This window comes from Lethenteron reissneri, chromosome 21 (assembly GCF_015708825.2).
Source record: "Lethenteron reissneri isolate LAM-NWPU_2019-01 chromosome 21, ASM1570882v1, whole genome shotgun sequence".
NCBI classification, from domain to species: domain Eukaryota; kingdom Metazoa; phylum Chordata; class Hyperoartia; order Petromyzontiformes; family Petromyzontidae; genus Lethenteron; species Lethenteron reissneri.
Genome location: NC_083799.1, coordinates 10666764 through 10685226, shown reverse-complemented (window position 1 = coordinate 10685226; position 18463 = coordinate 10666764). Strand labels below are relative to the sequence as shown.

General features: G+C 39.8%; 1 protein-coding gene across 4 annotated transcripts; it reads right to left on the bottom strand.

Annotated features, from left to right (window-relative positions):
* LOC133345223 (myosin light polypeptide 6-like) lies at positions 1-16095 on the bottom strand. 4 transcript variants are annotated; one of them, XM_061555794.1, is made up of 7 exons: positions 16032-16095; positions 15840-15867; positions 7084-7227; positions 6256-6429; positions 4361-4438; positions 1383-1424; positions 1-733 (listed from the first exon to the last, which is right to left on the bottom strand). In XM_061555794.1, the coding sequence occupies exons 1-6, from the start codon at positions 16032-16034 to the stop codon at positions 1396-1398; spliced, it is 456 nt and encodes a 151-aa protein (XP_061411778.1). In that variant the 5' UTR covers positions 16035-16095; the 3' UTR covers positions 1-733; positions 1383-1395. The 4 variants fall into 4 exon arrangements, with proteins under 4 accessions (XP_061411778.1, XP_061411779.1, XP_061411775.1 ...); XM_061555795.1 differs by lacking the exon at positions 1383-1424; XM_061555791.1 differs by lacking the exons at positions 15840-15867; positions 16032-16095 and adding an exon at positions 7659-7710.
* Positions 16096-18463: the final 2368 nt, after the last annotated feature.

The window sequence follows — 18463 nt, the reverse complement described above, 5'->3', positions numbered from 1 at the left end:
TTAAAATATCGTGCACACATTGGCATCTCATTATGGTCACGAAAGCCTGTGTTCAAATTGGACTTCATCTCTACGCAGCTAACCCAAAGATACTATTGATATGACGTACTTATACATCACATGGAAAATGAAGAGCAATGCTTATTTTTAAAAAAAGTGTATGTAGATAAATTTCGATTTAAAGCTTTCGTGACTGCAGGGATTCATCTTCTTGGTTCTTTCGATAAAGTCACGTAGAAGGGAAGTAATAAAATAATAAAAATAAAACATAATAAAATAGTTCTCACGACGTTTCGGCCACAACGCAAGCAACCGTCCTCAGGTGAAAACCAGGTCTGTCGAGGCGACAGCGTTTCATTCAGACGCTGTTGCCTCGACAGACCTGGTTTTCACCTGAGGACGGCTGCTTGCGTTGTGGCCGAAACGTCGTGAGAATTATTTTATTATGTTTTATTTTTATTATTTTATTACTTCCCTTCTACGTGACTTTACCAAAAGAACCAAGAAGATGTATGTAGATACATAAGGGAATGTGGTTTACATCGGGAATGAAGAGATTACAGACTTTTTGTATAAAGGAGCTTGTTTTATAACAGCAAGCACACTGTATAAAATGCGTATTACATTCGCCAATATACTAAGGGGATATCATGGAGCAGGAGAATGAAGATGGGTCATCTGATCAAATCAGTCTCGATGGTCCCTCAACCGTTTAGCACATTCTTGACCAAGTCTGTAAAAACACAAAACATTGCAATTGTTTAGGCTACTTCAGGTACATTACAATCCCACTCTCGTCTTAATAGCAAAATATAAAGTGTTATTTCCCACAAATGACTTCTGACATTTGGCTTATTTTTTAAAAACCTATGGACCAAAATATGATAATGTGCACACTTTAGCCTGACATTTTTGGGGGATTTTTTTTTCATATAATATATTTATTTTATTATGAGCCGGTGTAATATCCAGGAAATTAGATATATAATTGTGGATAATTATATAGGGTTCTGAATAGATTTTTCAAATGAATCAAAGTAATACTAACATATTTTATTTACAATGCTTTAGTGAATACTATAAAACAGCCACATCAGCAGTGTGTATGTAAACAGAATAAGGTTTGTAGCATAGACGTAAAAAAATAGAATTTAAATGCTTTTACTGGACTGGACTTTTCAACGTATTTTCAATTTAGTGTGATAAAAACCATTATATTTCCAAATAATATATTTACATTGCTATGACATCTTTGCATCAATAAACAATGCAGGTGGCCACATTTGGACACCCTTCCAAATACTCATGGTTTAATCCATTCAGGCCAGCTAGATGTTGGAAAAATGTTGACATCAAGGCAGATTAAAAGGCATCACGCATACCATAATGAGCTGCTCAGGCAGACATGATGTGTCTAATAAAATCTGAAAGAAAAACATCAAAATGGGTAACAGATTAAGAATTGTTTTGAAACCCAAAATATTTCACATTCAAATGTACAACCTATCTCCCTTCCTGATTCTTTTTTTTATAGAAATCAAACATCCATGAACAATACAATTCCAACAAAACTGAGCTTACAAGAAACCTTGGGTACATTTACCATAATTACAATGTTCATTTACAGTTGCAGATTAAGTTGCCCATGTAAACTTGTATCAATGCAATAAGTGTAATCAGTCAGCCTTATGAAGAAAAAAATATATCCTACCACATAAATTGAGACAATGAGTTTTATTTGGATTGCTCAAGAAGTACAACTGCCTGTTGTGGTACTGTCATTTCAGCAACATACTGCATTGGAAATTATGTAAATGTTCCAGCTCACATTATTTTCAGCCAAATTATATCCACTCGTGGATGAAGGCCTCCCCACATCATTGCCATCCCTCGCAGTCATATGATGCCACAAAGCATCTGGGTCCTGTGCATTAGCCGATCTCATTGCTATATATTTTAGGTGGTTGTTGTATTGAAATCGTCCCTTCCTTGGCTGTCATTCCAACTCCAATGTTCGAGTTTTAATGATGATCCTGGCTAATGTATTTCTCAATTACCTGACATTTCTTAGACAAGAGAGATGTACGGAGCGGTGAGGCATGAGAAGACAAATAAGGTGAAAGTGCTTAATGAGAAACCAAATAGGTGGCGATACGTAAAAAAAATGTCTGGCTTTGACTTTAGCCACACTGCTAGCAATAAAAGTTACGTGTTCTGATATGGGATTGCAGTCTGTATTCAATAAGTACAATCATCATTTCGATTTAAAGCTTTCGTGACTGCAGGGATTCGTCTTCTTGGTTCTTTCGGTAAAGTCACGTAGAAGGGAAATAATAAAATAATAAAAATAATTATTTTATTATGCTTTATTTTTTTTTTCTACGTGACTTTACCGAAAGAACCAAGAAGATGAATTATGTTTTATTTTTATTATTTAATTGTTTTTCCGTTCTACGTGACTTTACCGAAAGAACCAAGAATACTATCATCATCATAAGCACTGATCTAACCACTTCTGGATTAAGACTTCTGCAAGTCTCTCCCCTTCTCTCACGGTCCAGTGATTCAACAATGTTGTCTATCTCCTGCATGCAAGCTAAGCTCATGGCTCAATCTTCGAGGTGGACATGCTATTGGGGCATGCCTCCTCTTTCAGCTGCCACTCCATCCTTAGTCTTGATCAATGTCTTCTCTATTAATGTCTTGGCCAGGCCTGCTTACCTTTCTTAGCAGTCGATAAAATGTATAGAATTTGTGTTGGTTTTATGATCAACGTGTTCCTCTTTATTTATCTCGGATAACTTTGCAGCATGCATATCTCCATGCTTTGGGTACGTTTCACCTTATTTTCGATGTTCTTTGTCAGAGATCATGTTTTTGATCCATGGCAATGCAAGGAAAATTCACAAACTGAAAACTGTTTCTTTAGGCATCGTGGTATATACATTTTCAAACCAAAGTTGGCTACCCCCATCTCCATAAATTAGGAGAAACATGTTCGAATGTTTTGCTTTGGAACTCAGACTTTAGAAAGTTTATGTTTCCATGGCTACAAGAGTTCTGAATGCAAATATGATATAATAAAACCAACGACTCAATATTATATATAAAGTGTGACAATAAATCCGAATGGTATAATAACAATTCACCCTTGCAGCAATTCCAAGGTTGCAATGCAATGACACTTTTTGGCCTTATTAAACAGCCTTGCTTGTATTGCTTCAAGTCTTTTGCCCATCTTGTTTGTATTATTTGATTTCGTTCTCTCCATTAGCCTGAGTGTAAAATAAGCATATCATTTTCAGATGAGAAAAAGTGAAGTGTTTTCACAAAATGAGATGGTTGAGAACAAAAATCCCACCGTTTACCAGCAGGTGGCCATAGTACCACCAGTCGTGGCTGAAGAATACCTTCGATAATCATCACCCAGGAATATCCTTAACGCTCGTGATGCCACTCCACACCGACCAGCCCCCCTCATTAATATTCATGAGCAGGTGACGGCCTCCAAATGGACACCCCCCCACCCCTCCTCATTAATAATCATGAGCGGGTGACGTCACTCAACATTGAACAGCCCCCCTCATTAATAATCATTATAAGGTGACGTCCTACAAATGGACCCCCCACCCCCATTCATAATAATTAGCGGCTGACGTCACTCCACATGGGGGGCCGAGGCGCCTCCTCCCCTCTAGGCGGCATCAACTGACAACCCTCACTACAAAGGCAGAACCCTCACGTCACGTGATATCCGTAACGCTATTGAGACATCGAAGTAAAAAGGACGTCATGATGAACAAGGGATTACCGTGCCATTACAAATTGCACACGAATGGATGCAATTAATATCACGTCGCGGCCTGCTTTTCGCTTACAAGTTTCAGATTTACTGCAATACACCCGTCCTTGGACGAGCAAAACGCTAGTTCAAATAAGGTTTGTTTAATTTGGTGTGAACTCAAAGACCAGGTGTCTTGTTTCAAGAGTAACCTGGTTTGATTAGACCACATAATATCACCGTTTTGCAGAAAGTTTTATTTGCAACCTCCTTTCACTTGAATGATGTCCTCTATTGCCTACGCAAGTCACTGCAATATCTCCTGGGACTGACAATGAAACCAAAATGGCACACTGTAACTTATATAATTCCATCAGTTAAGCAAAGACTCGTCGCGGCTGCGGCTGTTACATTTTTTCAATCCAGATGTGGGCAATGGAGAATTAAAATACAAGAATGGTGCACTTGGCTGACCTCTCCTGGTGACAAATGATTACTGTGAATTCCTGAAATCATTGGTAGACCATCGAAGGGTAAAATGTTCCACTCTCAGTCGTCATAAACCCCAGGTGGCATTACCTTCATAATTGATGAGGCCATTGGTATCCTCCTGCCCAACCAACAGCAGCTCCACCTCTTCCTCTGACATCCTCTCCCCTGCACAATATGCACAATGGGCATGGTCAACAAACAGCTCCAGCACACCACATCCAGCAAGCGAACAAGCCTGTCTCATCTTCTTGGTTCTTTCGCTAAAGTCACGTTGAATGGAAATAATAAAAATAAAACATAATAAAATAATTCTCACGACGTTTCGGCCACAACGCAAGCAGCCGTCCTCAGGTGGAGAGCAGGTCTGTCAGAAAGACAGCGTCTGAATGAACACCACCAGGCTTGGCAGCGTATATTTAAGCTGGGTTGGAGGGGGAAGAACGCCTTGACAAAGGAATTTGCATATAAAGAGGAATTTAGCATATTTATGGGAAATGCAGGTATGTGATTAGTACTACTTATGCCCGTGCATTATGCAGGATTAGCAGCATCAAAGGGGAGGGGATAGGGGTAGCATTAATAAAGGGAAGGAGTGTTAATAGTATATAGCTGCAGTAACTAAAACCACCACGTAAACAACTAAAGTATAAACTACATAGTATCATCAGTATACTAAATATACTCTACAATAAGCTGAGTAACTAACAGTAAGTAATACATTACAATTCTACGTCGTAAAAAAAATATATGCTTCCATCTAAACTTTATTCTCTTACATCACACGAGTCTACACCGTACTATATACTGCCATAGACAAACCCAACATTAAATTATATACTGCATTGCTATAAACCACCCTAAACCTTATACATTGTAATATTACACTACGTATTATTCTACCCACCCTAATGTATATCACACTGCTGTATATTCACTATACAATTACGATACTATATATTACTTTGTACATTGTATTAAGCATATAAGTTTTGACCGTCGTGTGAAAGATACTAAGAGGAAGCACCGAAATATGTCAATGGGAGAGTAGTGGTCGGAAACTTGCTGTTCTTCACCTGAGGACGGCTGCTTGCGTTGTGGCCGAAACGTCGTGAGAATTATTTTATTATGTTTTATTTTTATTATTTATTATTTCCATTCTACGTGACTTTACCGAAAGAACCAAGAAGATGAATCCCTGCAGTCACGAAAGCTTTAAATCAAAAAGCCTGTCTCAGTCCCTGGTACTGTACAGTCAATTCCAAAGTCTGCATCGACATTAACACGTATGTTTATGTAACGGTTGTATATTCATCACCAGAAACATTTTCATTAAATCAAAATAATATTTTTTTTACAGCCCTGACATTTGGGGAGGCCTTTATCCAATAGTGGATTGGACACAAATTTAAAAGCAATGCATTTATTTTTATTCACACTTAAAATAATAATCCCAAAAAATACAGGCATTAGAGGAGAGAAAAAAAAGTTTATATAGTATTCAAGCTAGGGAAAGCCATCCAACGAGATTATTGTTATATAAAAACATTGCACATTAATACATGCCAAATTGGCAAAGAAAATATTCCAACCCTCAGGGGTCAAAAACTGTTTAAAATCCGTGATATTAGAAACAAAAAATCACGCATCGTGAGAGCTCTGCTCATTGTACATTATTTAGGAAATCCTTGTCCACATTAATTCCTTTGACCGGTGCTTTGCCGATTGCCAACTGAAATTACGTTTACTGATATGACACTTGATTACAATTTTATACGCATAATGACAAAACATTGCAATGAAAATATATGGTTTGATTAATGGTCGTACACAGAGTGTTTGTAAAGTGAATGCAAAAAGTCCACGATTCAATATTTTTCTCACTCTACGGCTCACTTTGCTTCATAAACAACACAAGGCCGTCTGACTGAAATCATAATTTTAAAAAGTTGATGATCCTCGTGCCCACTGTCAAGAGTAATCACCGAGTGTGCAAAGCACATGACGCAATTCAGCTCCCATCACGGTGCCATTGCCCTCCTTGTCAAACACTCGCAGACCCTCCACAAAATCCTCAAATGTGCCTTGGTCTTTGGACTTTGTGACAGTCTGCAGCATGGGTAGAAATTGCTCAAAATCCAGCATCTTCACATTCATTTCTGTAGAGTCCAAACACAATTCCAAATAACAACAAAATTACATTTCCTAAAGATGTCTTTGTTAACATAAAAACAAAGGTAAAGCAGATGAAGACAGTGACAAAGTAATCGTTACTCTTTTACTCAAAAATATATAGCAGGTATTTTATTTTAATGCAAACATACAGTAAACACGAACCTTGGGAATATGGGTAAATACAAATAAACCAACTTAAAACGTTATTAAAATTTTTGCACGTTTATTTTTTTAATTCGCTTGACCAAGTCTAAATTACAAAATTGCATTGATAATCTGATTATATTACTACTTGGATGGTAAAATATTTAATGTAAAGTTTGTGATTTTGTGGAATGAGGTGGCTGGCAACTAACCTACAGAAAACGCAACGAATCCTTAGAGCCTAAACAACCAACCTGTTCCGAACGCAAATCTCATAAATAATGCATTACCGACAGCCCTAATGACATTGAAACTCCTGATACTCATCTCAACGCTTGTAGGAAACAACATAATCTGGGCATAATATACTTCACGGAGGTTTAAACAATTGCAGTTCCTACAATTTGTCAGGCAATGGCAATGAGGAAAAAGAGAAAATAAAGCGTGGTGCAGTGGTATTAGGATCACAGAATGTGGTACATTGTGCATTGTACCTGCAGGCTTAGGGTTGCCCAGCAATTTGAGCACCTCTGCATTGGTGGGGTTTTGGCCAAGGGCTCTCATTACCTCCCCACACTGGCTGTAAGAGATCTTCATTTCTCCAGTCCGGTCAAAGAGTGAGAATGCCTCTTTGAAGTCTGGGAGTGCACACAAAACATATTCCAACATGTGAAACAGAAAACACTTGTTACACTCTCTAAAGGCAAGGGGTGCACAAAATGCCTCATTTTTCCCTCTGACATTTAATGAAATAAAACAGATTTGGTATTAATTCTAGATTTGAAGCTTTCGTGACTGCAAGGATTCATATTCTTAGGTTTTTTCGGTAAAGTCACGTAGGTAAAAAATTAAAATTAACAAAAGTAAAATAAAATAAAAATCACGACGTTTCGGAGCTTGTGTTGCCTCCGAAACGTTGTGATTTTTATTTAATTTTACTTTTATTAATTTAATTTTTTTACCTACGTGACTTTACCGAAAAAACCTAAGAATATAGATTTGGTATTAATTCACGTGCATATTATTAACATTTGCCTATTTTTCAAAGTGTCCATCCTTTTCTACTCACATATGCCAACGTGAAACCAGGGCTGGCATTCCTTCATGGATTAATCAGGATCACGTAACTATTTACAAACATCATCCCTGTATAATATAAACGCCCAACTTTATCTGTGATGAATATCATTTGTTATGCAGTCTATTCATAGTCTCAAGCCGCACCTTAACATAATAATAAAAAGTCTGCCGTTCCTGCCCCCCCCCCTCAACCATTATATATACGGAGTGGTATCTCTTGTAATCTCTCATTTACTTGATACAGCTGTCGGGCTGTGACGGTTCCACCTGAAGACGGAAGATTGTGTTGCCTCCGAAACGTCGTGATTTTTATTTTATTTTACTTTTATTAATTTTTTTTAAATTTTTTTACCTACGTGACTTTACCGAAAAAAAAAACCTAAGAATATGTGATGAATATGACGAACGCTGCACTTCCCGTCGTTTTCATGCAGGGGGCGCTGCAAACCTACGCGCCCCATGCATGAACAACAGAAGCGCAGGGACAGACGTTCGATTACGTTGGAATCGATCTGCAGACGGCGGTCGTCTCGCACGGCCAGCAGCTCCATGTCGCCTTAGGGGCCGTCCATAAATGACGTCACGCGATTTTGGACGATTTTTGACCGCCCCCCCTCCCCTCGTCACACGGCGTCACAAAAAGTCAGACCCCCCCCTCAAATATGACGTCACAAAGCTCTGCCCCCCCCCAAAACCATATTTCCATTTTGAAAATAAAATATGCTTCAAATCGCTTTAAACTATTGTCATTGGAGTGCGTATTTAATGTGGTGCTGCACTCTGATGTTGCAGGAGAAAAACATATTTAAAAGTCTAATTAAGTAGAACGTGTTTATATTTATTTAAAGTTGCGCATTTTTACGTGATGTCACATTTCTCAATCCCCCCCCCCCCCCTCTCGTCACACATCGTCACAAATGTCTGACCTCCCCCCCCCCCTAGGTGTGTGACGTCATTTATGGACTGCCCCTTATCTCGATCCCGCAATCCCAAACAGGTGAAAGTCCGCATCGAACCGAACTCCCAGCAAGGACATCTACGAAATGTCGTTTTCAATTAAGTCTTCCAGATGTAAAATGCTATTTATATATAAACAACATCTGCGCTATGCCGATCTAGCTGCCGAAGCACGGCATCATGGCTGGAACACAGAAGTCCGACCAGTAGAGGTGGGCTGCAGAGGTTTTGTGGCAACATCTACAACCAGACTGCTTAGAGACCTGGGAATTAAGGGCCAGAGCCAGCGTTCGGCAATCAGAGCTGTATCGGAGGCGGCAGAAGGCAGCAGTCAGTGGCTCTGGATGAAGCGGAAAGACCCCAGCTGGGCCCCGAAGTGAGAGGGCCAGGAGGTATGCGGTCAACAATGCTTGACTCAGGGAGGAGGACGCCCCTGCCATGCATAGTCCCATAGGATGTTGACTATCAACAACAAGGCAACTCCTATGACTAATTGGGAATGGGACGCAAGCGTCGGATTGATCACCCTGTCGCTGGCCGCCTTTGGGGAGGGTGTATAGTGTGAAAGGCCGAAACACCCTAGGAACCAAAGGTACACTACTAACGATGCGCTCCCCAAATTTCACCAGGCTCACTGTTCATGAACTCTTGGAAGTGCTTGCACAAAGGATAGTAACATCTCATCCTGTGTTCTTGGAATCTGGCTGCAATGAATATGATGAACACTTGAGAGAGAGAACGAGGCGATTCCCAGAATCGACTTGGCCCCCAACGACACGACTTTGCCATTTGTTTTGCGACGACGACAATTTCTCATTCTCCCCGCATCCGCTGTCACAATCAACAAGTCGCAGGAACAGACATTCCATTACGTTGGTAAGCGCACAACTTTACCTATCTTTCTATGATGAATACTAGGTTGTTGGAGGGCGATGCAGGCACCCCCCAACAACCTAGTTCCTGTATATCAGTGGGTTTTTGTCTGCTTCGAAACATTTCCCAAATAGGAATCTTTAAACAGACTGAAGATATTAAAATGTGACAGTGCCAAGTCTGGGTTGTAAGGTACATTTGGCAACACAGTCCAACCTAACTGTCCAATGACCTCTGACATTCTTAGGTACCACGTTGTGTTTTGATATTGTCATATTGGAGGATTGACTCTGCCATATCTGAACTGTTTCTTTACCTGGATTCGAAGCTTTCGTGACTGCAGGAATTACTCTTTGGTTCTTTCGGTAAAGTCATGTAGAAAATAAAATAATAATAGAATACGACGTGTCTTGGTGTGTCTCGCCCGGTGTCTCTCTGCATGTGTGTGTGCCTATGTTGTTTCCGTGTCTGTGTTTTATAATTTATTCCTACCTGATGGCTGCTTGTGTTGCAACCGAAACGTCTTATTCTATTATTTTATTTTCTACGTGACTTTACCGAAAGAACCAAAGAGTGTTTCTTTACCTACCTTCACCAACCCTCTCTGACCAGCGTGGTCATGTATGGCTGTCAGGGCATGGGGACGCCTTCATTCAGCAGTGGATTGTGAAAGGGATGCACATATTACACAATTTATTTGGTGATTTTGATCCATTCTAAGAAATGAAGTATGACAATCTCAAACAGATATTCAAAAATTACTTTGAATACATTAATTGATTGAAATCTCGAATAGTTGCTCTGCACTGGCTATATGAATTCATCAAATTATTTAATCACTACTACCAGGATGTAAATTATGATTTTACAAAAAGAATGTAGAGTAAACAGCATGTTTTATAGGATTAAACTAAGCTTGTAAACTTTGATGTAATGCTTTTGAAAAAAATATTTTCAAATAAGAATAGGTTTTACCCTTTCTGGCAATGAAACAGGTGATAAGATGTTCAAACACCAAATATAAACTTTTGTATGGAATCATGTCTGCTTCAACCACACCTACTTATGGTGAATGCTTGGGTGTAACACTTTTTTAATAAACTGTTTCGATTGTCTCCTGTTTTAGTATTAAGTGGTTCAGTATATACGAGCATACATAACCGATTAGCATGGTTGGCTACATAAGGTGTTAAAGAAGTTCAACATAAATACATACATAACCAATTACATTAAGGTTTAACATGTAGGCTTTCACGACCAATATCATCCATAAGAGGTTTTTGGGTTGGATCACGTAAAAATATAAATGTGTAGTTAAAACCCGCCACCACCCGACACACCGGTGTGTTGGAGAGCCAAGCCACAACATTAACAAACTTTTGGCACGTTCTGTTTACGTAACAACCCTTACTAGTTGGCTGTGTCGGATGGTGGCGAGTTTTAACGACACATTTATATATTTGTGATCCAACCCAAAAACCTCTATTATGCAATTACATGAAACCTAACAAACTTCCAAAGGGGCACTTTAATAACTGAAACCTTTTCGGTTAAAGTTGGGTAGACAGCTGTTTGGACAACCAAATTATACTCTTGTAGCAAGTCTTTGTGTAATGTTAGGTTAAATAAACACATATTTCCCACCATTCGGAAGTGTGAGCATCAACGATAAAGGCAAACTAAGTTAAAGAAAGCTTTGGAGTGGATTGGGAAGTCAAACAAATGCACATTGCGAAACCGAAATATATATAATGGTAAAACCTTGAAATAACACGTGTATTAAATGAGTAAATTCCCAAAATCAAATCAAGTAGAAATTAGCACATCTCTTACTAATTAAACAAGGTGGGTAATGTATAATGTATTGTGTTTCGTGTTATAACTGCATTTGCATGCATTACTTAAGCTATCAAATGGCCTGGCAGGCCCAAGTTTGCCATTTCCTTTAACACAAACGGTTGAAACTTGTATTAAAAAAACCACACGAAAGAATGCATCCTGTCTGCATTGAGCAAACCATTCAGGCTTGCCTGTGGCGGTATCAGGGTCTAATGAATAATTGATTGGCATGGACACGGATCTCCAATTCGGCTAAAGGATACACTGACAAAATGATAACATCTAAGTGTCATGATGCAGATTCTGCCCAGCTCACCACCCTGCATCATTGTCCAGTTTAGGATTTATCCAGGAAGCATGTACACCCACTCAAAGAACACAAGACTATATTTGACTGATTTTATGGATATTGCTACCCACAATCTTACATTTGTAGAATAGCATGAAAATTACACCCCCATCACTGTGTAAGCCCTGATATTTTCAAAAAATCAACGATGAGATGAGAAGAAATTATCAAATGTTTTGTCTCCACATTTATTACTCTACACAATGATACATTTGTAGCAAAACAGCTTTTAGTCGTAGAATATATTGACCGAATAAATTTGTTTTTATTTTAGGAAAATAAATTTAACTTCATAAATTTGACACTGAAAATATGCAACGTCTCATTCCGGACAATACTATGGCTTCCAATAGTCCACAAAACACAATTCCATGTTTGTGGGGTTGTAACCAATAAAGATAACACTCATTTCCGCTCCCATTGGTACATTCTAAACATACACGTTTATATTTCGATTTAAAGCTTTCGTGACTGCAGTGATTCATATTCTTGGCTCTTTCGGTAAAGTCACGTAGAAGGGAAATAATAAAATTAAAAAAATTAAACAATGAAATGCTCACGACGTTTCGATTGCAACACAAGCAATCATCATCAGGTGTGAAAACCACAGCAAGAAAATTTGAAAAACGAAATCGAAACGTCGTGAGAATTGTATTTTATTTTTATTATTTCCCTTCTACGTGACTTTACCGAAAGAACCAAGAATATACACGTTTGTCATTAGAGAATGTAGTAATGTGTCATGGACAAGTCTGTTGTGTGCACCAATGGCCTAAACGTCCTTTTAAAAAATGAACAAGCACAAAATCTACATGTGTATTTATGGAAGGCCGTATATACAGTGAAATACTCTATTCTACATGTACAAACAAAATTGTTTATGGGTAGTTGCAGATGGAATCTTATCAAAATAACAAGTGCGCACAAGTCTGGAACAAATTAATTTCAAGCAAGCCCAGACAGGAAGAGCAATGTAAACATCCTACTTCAAAAATCAAGCTGAAACTACATCATTAAACGTAAAAAAGTCTAAAGTTTAGCCACTAAATGCTCAAATCAAATTGCCCTCTACAGTTGATTCACATTGAAGCGACCCGTCAGTTTATACAACGTGTATAGTGTACTCTCAAGCATATCCAGTATAACGCTTTAAAGTTAGCCAAAAACCGTCAAATACAGATTACGTCATTCTGCCCATGAATGCACTGCTATTTTTCAAAAATTTCAACCATCTATCGTAGAATTTCATGAAGCTATATATATGAAAGGAGTTTAACGCCACACTGGGTGTGAAAATGAAAACTCGTTCATCTTTAAGAGATGCAAAAATCAGGTACGGCGTCTCAGCATACAAATGGTTCTCTGTTGACTTTCCACACACCCACGCAATCATTCAGTCTTGCACATTTCCCATGGACTTCACCCACATATTCGTCTCCCCTCTATTCTTCTTCATGGCTTGCATTGGTCCGGTAAATAGACTGCCGATATTAACCGTGGTGAGCGTGGCGTTAGGACAGGACGGGGTTCTACCTGCAGATGTTTATGACTAACCTTCCTCTTTTTATCCTTACTTAGCGCAACTCTTACACACTTTAAAACAAATATATCAATTGTCGACTGCACGCAAATTAGTCTGATCAACATTTATATTGAGAACATTCAATGACTAAAAGATCTTGAAAATAAAACGGTTGTTGTTTATTGAGAGGAAAGAGCCATTCTTGCCAACTCGCCTTATTCAGCTATTCATGACGTAAATAAAAAAAACTTTGTTACATTTGGTTTAACCTTGTTTAAAACTCAGTGAAGCATACATTCTAAACCATGTATTCATGATCAACCCACTACACAGCTCCATTACATAATTTTTGTAAACTATTCCTGCACGTATTTCTAAACACAACACTTATCTCTTTCTTCTCGTTACTTTGACTGGCACGTTGCTAGTGTTTATACATACAGCACAATTATCGTTATCAGCAATTAGGAACTGCATTGGCAGTTATGTGGTATAAACGACAGTATCACAGAATAGTATTACATTGAAGACATGAGTGTTTGTAAATTATGACAATGGTTACGTGTGTCATCCATCTTTTTCTTATCGAAACACCCTGTGACTGAAACATAACCGAACTGCAGTATTGTATATATTTATCTAATCTTAGATGTATGTAAGTGACTATCCATGACGAAGAGTAAACATTTTCAGCCACAATTAAGACATTGGGTGACTTTTCCACTTGACATACGCTCTTTGAAGGGCACATGAAATGTGTTGCCTAATGTGCAGAAATACCTACTGAAGGCACCACGAAAGCACAGAAGTTCTGATGTCGACTTCCAAAGGCATTTCTCTGTAGAAGTGACTTTACACATTTATCATCGCGTGAAATGAAACTAATTTTAAAACAAGTAATTTAGTGGCCCTTTTGACAAACCAGTCCAATAAACATATATTACATACTTCCTTGATTTTTATATACCAGGTGTGAGCCCATTGAGAATAAATGTATTTTCAGCAGACAGCCGAGTCACAAAGCAATAAACCTCTAGACAAATGGTTGAAACATCTAACGTCATAACATTAAAACAACGTTACACATGGATATTGGTACAATGACATGACATTATTTATCTACAATAAAACAAGGAATGCATGATATACTTAAAAAAAACATTCATTTCCAGGAAGCTACATTTTAGTTATAAACGAATCTATTTTAAAAGCAACATTGACAATACCGATATAAAATATTGCCATCGGCCCAGATCTGTATTTGATTAATTTAGCACCTGCACATGCGTTCATCTCATCGCTCCATCTCCACAGTGGATGTGCGCTCAGGTGTGATTCCACATTTGGCTGCCTTTCGTTGTTAGTTTTGCCCATCGATCATCATCCCTTCTCGCGAAGCGTCATGTCAAGTCCATTTACCTGGCTTTAAGCTGTCAATAAGAGGTCTGTAATGCGTTATTGTTCTCCGTGTGTTCATCTGTCAGTTTTATTCCAAGCATGCACGTCTCCATGCTATATTATGGAACTTTTAGATGTAATTTTTTTTCTTCTTGGCTCTTTCGGTAAAGTCACGTAGAAGGGAAATAATAACATAATAAAACATAACAAAATTCTCACGACGTTTCGGCCACAACACAATCAGCCGTCCTCAGGTGAAGAAACAGAGCTGTCGGAAAGACAGCTTTGTTTTTTGATTTTATGTTAATTTTATTTAATGTTTTAGTTTATTATTTTATTATTTCCCTTCTACGTGACTTTACCGAAAGAACCAAGAAGATGAATAATCCCTGCAGTCACGAAAGCTTTAAATCGAAAGTTATTTTTTTTTGTTCATGAACATGTAAAAATATGAAATATTCACCGATTAAAAATGTTCTTCCGGCACACTGGTATACTCTATTGCTTTTCATTATTCACTTTAGTTTTCCAAAAGCACTCAAACCTCTTATGTCATCGTTTGGCACACCTTAAATAGTTTCCGACGCTTTACATACACCGTTATGTTTACTAATGGTATTCTGCATATGCAATTACGTACGGTGATATACGGGTAAAATGGATTGGGACACATCTGGAATGATAAACACATGATAAAATAAAATTAAAAACCGCTGAATAAATGCCAAGAAGGGCCCAGAAAGTTATGCGGTGGGCCCCACCCCGGGCAAACTTCCAACAAAGGGGCAAAAACCAAAAAAAAGCCCGTATAGCCTAAACAGCCTTGGGGTAAGTGCTGTTAGTGAGTATCACCCTGTGGCACACGAGGGCGTGGGTGGCCAGCACCACGCCCGGCCGTCTTTGTCTCCCCAAGTGGCTCTGTTTAACACGCTGCACCAGGTCCCAATTTGAGTCCGAGTCGACCTAGGGGAGGCCCATGACCGGTCAAGATAATCGTCACCGGTGGTGGTGGCCGTGAGCAGGGAATCGAACTCAGATCATTGCCGGCAGCGTAGCGCTAACCGCTGCGCCACCGCTCCCTGCAAGTGAACTCAATTTCTTTGACACTCCGAGCGAATGAAGCAACCAAAAGAGGAATGGGGCGTCATTAAGGTCCACATTTGTGCGTGTGCGCTTGTGTCTGCGGTGAAAATTACGGAGAAATACCAAACCACAATCGCCAAACCACTTACCGGCTACTTGGTCTTCCGAAAAGTCAGACTGAAACAAGCGAAACACAGCGGACACACGTGAGACACGTCGTCACGTCGCGTTGACTTGCGGCAGCACGGTCAATTATCATTTCTCCAGGTAATGTTATACATTTTTTGTGTTCTTTCAAGTCAAAAAAACATTATAATGTGTCAACAAAAATGTTCGCTCACCATCGCTGCTGTCGCTGCTGCTGCTTCTTCTGTTGTTGTTGCTTATCCCGGGGGCGGGGCGTAGCGGAGGGGGCGGGGCATAGTGGAGGGGGCGGGGCATAGCGGAGGGGGCGGGGCGTAGCGGAGGGGGCGGGGTATAGTTGAGGGGGCGGGGCGTAGCGGAGGGGGCGGTAACCTCCTCACCGTGGTTACGTCACCGTCGCCCTGCGATCGTCCCCGCCCTCGCGTTACATTTCCCACAGCGGATGCGCAGCTCGAATCGGCCAATCAGCGCGCGCGGCTCCGCGGGTTTAACCAATCGAACGGCGGAGAATTTCCTCTCCCCCTCCCCCCTCTCTCTATGCGAGCTAGGAAATGTAATCCCCCCGTTCGCGGTTGCTTACCGTGCAGTGTGGTGTAGACGCGCATCTCATGCTGTTTTGTTTCGGCATCTCCACTTGATGCAATTACGGTAAGAGACACGCGGACGGCAGTTTTGGAGTGATTCCGTGACTTTGTTAGCAGCGTAAGTCATGCCAGTTAAACAACCGGACATGTATTCTTTGTTCTTTCGGTAAAGTCACGTAGAAGGGATATAATAAAATAATGGAAATATTAAACAATAAAAAATTCTCACGACGTTTCGACTGCAACACAAGCAATCATCATCAGGTGTGAAATCCACAGCAAGAAAATTTGAAAACATTTTAAATTTTCTTGCTGTGGATTTCACAAATCTGAATTGTTTTCAAATTTTCTTGCTGTGGATTTCACAAATTAGAATTTTTTTTTTTATTTTCTTGCTGTGGATTTCACACCTGATGATGATTGCTTGTGTTGCAGTCGAAACGTCGTGAGAATGTTTTATTGTTTAATATTTCTATTACTTTATTATTTCCCTTCTACGTGACTTTACCGAAAGAACCAAGAATATGAATCCCTGCAGTCACGCAAGCTTTAAATCAAAATTTAACCGGACATGTGTTAAAAAAAAAAGATTTTTATATAGCAATCATCGGATTTCTCCAGTGTAAATATCCTGAATCTGAGCAACAAACAAACTTCTGCCAGGCTAGGTGCACCATGACCAAAGAAGACGACAACCCACAGTGCTGCTCATCTTCCACCCCAAGCGCACGTGGTCGGAATTCCGCAGTTTCGTAGCAGGCTTCGAAGTTCCTGTGCAGGGCATTCGTTCGAGAAGATCACTGTTCACTTTTGAGCACAGGGCAGTACGGTATTCGTTTTATCCACCGCGGAAAGATGATAGGTTGAGTCCACCGCAGAATGAATTTGAACTCGCTGCCAGTGATTGAGTCTAAGGTTGTTGTTGTTGTTGTTCAGCCCACTCAGTGGCAATTCCTGCGTTGGCATCAATTTTGGAAAAGGTTATTTGCAGGGCAGCAAACGCCTTATGTGGAACCTTTTAGGGTAGCGGCCACAGCGATTCATTGCAAGAATTTTATCCGATGAGCATATTCCCATTTTTGGAGTCAAGTTTTGCTTTTTGTTGTTGTTGTGAGGCTTTCCAATATGTTTTTTATAATCAGCTGACAATATTACATCGCACATGTGATTCCTTGGGGCAAATTGTTGGGTGGTGGGGGGGTGGGAATTGCAACGTTAAACACATTTCCCAGGTAAATAAAAATTAATCAAAGTCAAATAAAATAAAAAATAAAATCACGACGTTTCGGAGGCAAATGGGTCAATGTATTTGAACAAAAAAAATGGCTGTGTTTCTACGTTATCCGCACTGCTAGCGGTAAAAGTTGCAATTGCTGATACCGTCATCATCTCAAGACGTGGTCTGTCCAGTGCTGGATGAAGGCATCCCTAAGCCGGTGACCCACCACCACGTGTCACGGTCTACCGATGCGATCCACCGAGCCACACGCACACACGAGGTCCTTTCATAGCTCCATCTCTGCGGCAGACGTGCATCTCGGGCGTGTTTTTTGTTGTTTTAGTTGCCTGTTTAAAATAATCTCGACCGCCTGCCCGAGTCTGCTCACAGTCCCTGTGATGCCTTCACGGCATTGTTCTCTGATCCACGTGTTTATCCCCACTCTGCTATAAATGTCCAAATGATGAGGCCACTTTATTATTGAGCTATTATTAAAATAAGTTCCTACCTCAGTGGGCTCTGTCTGGAAGGACGGGGTATGGTTTAGTTGTATCTGTTTGGGTGATTTGTTTACCTTTCTTGTACTTCATCATGTGTTTGTGTCGTTGTTGTTGTAACTGGACATCTGTGAAAAAGAGCTTCATAGCTCCTCGGATTCCTCCACTATAAATAAACATCGGATTCTACCATCGTGGAAATCGTCTTGCAAATTTATCCAGGGTAACTCCGAACATGTACCGCCCGTTTAAATATCCAATATCCACCCATCCATCCCCTCTTCATCCTCGTGCCCGAGAGCCTCGGGACAGAGTCAGTTGGGGTTCGG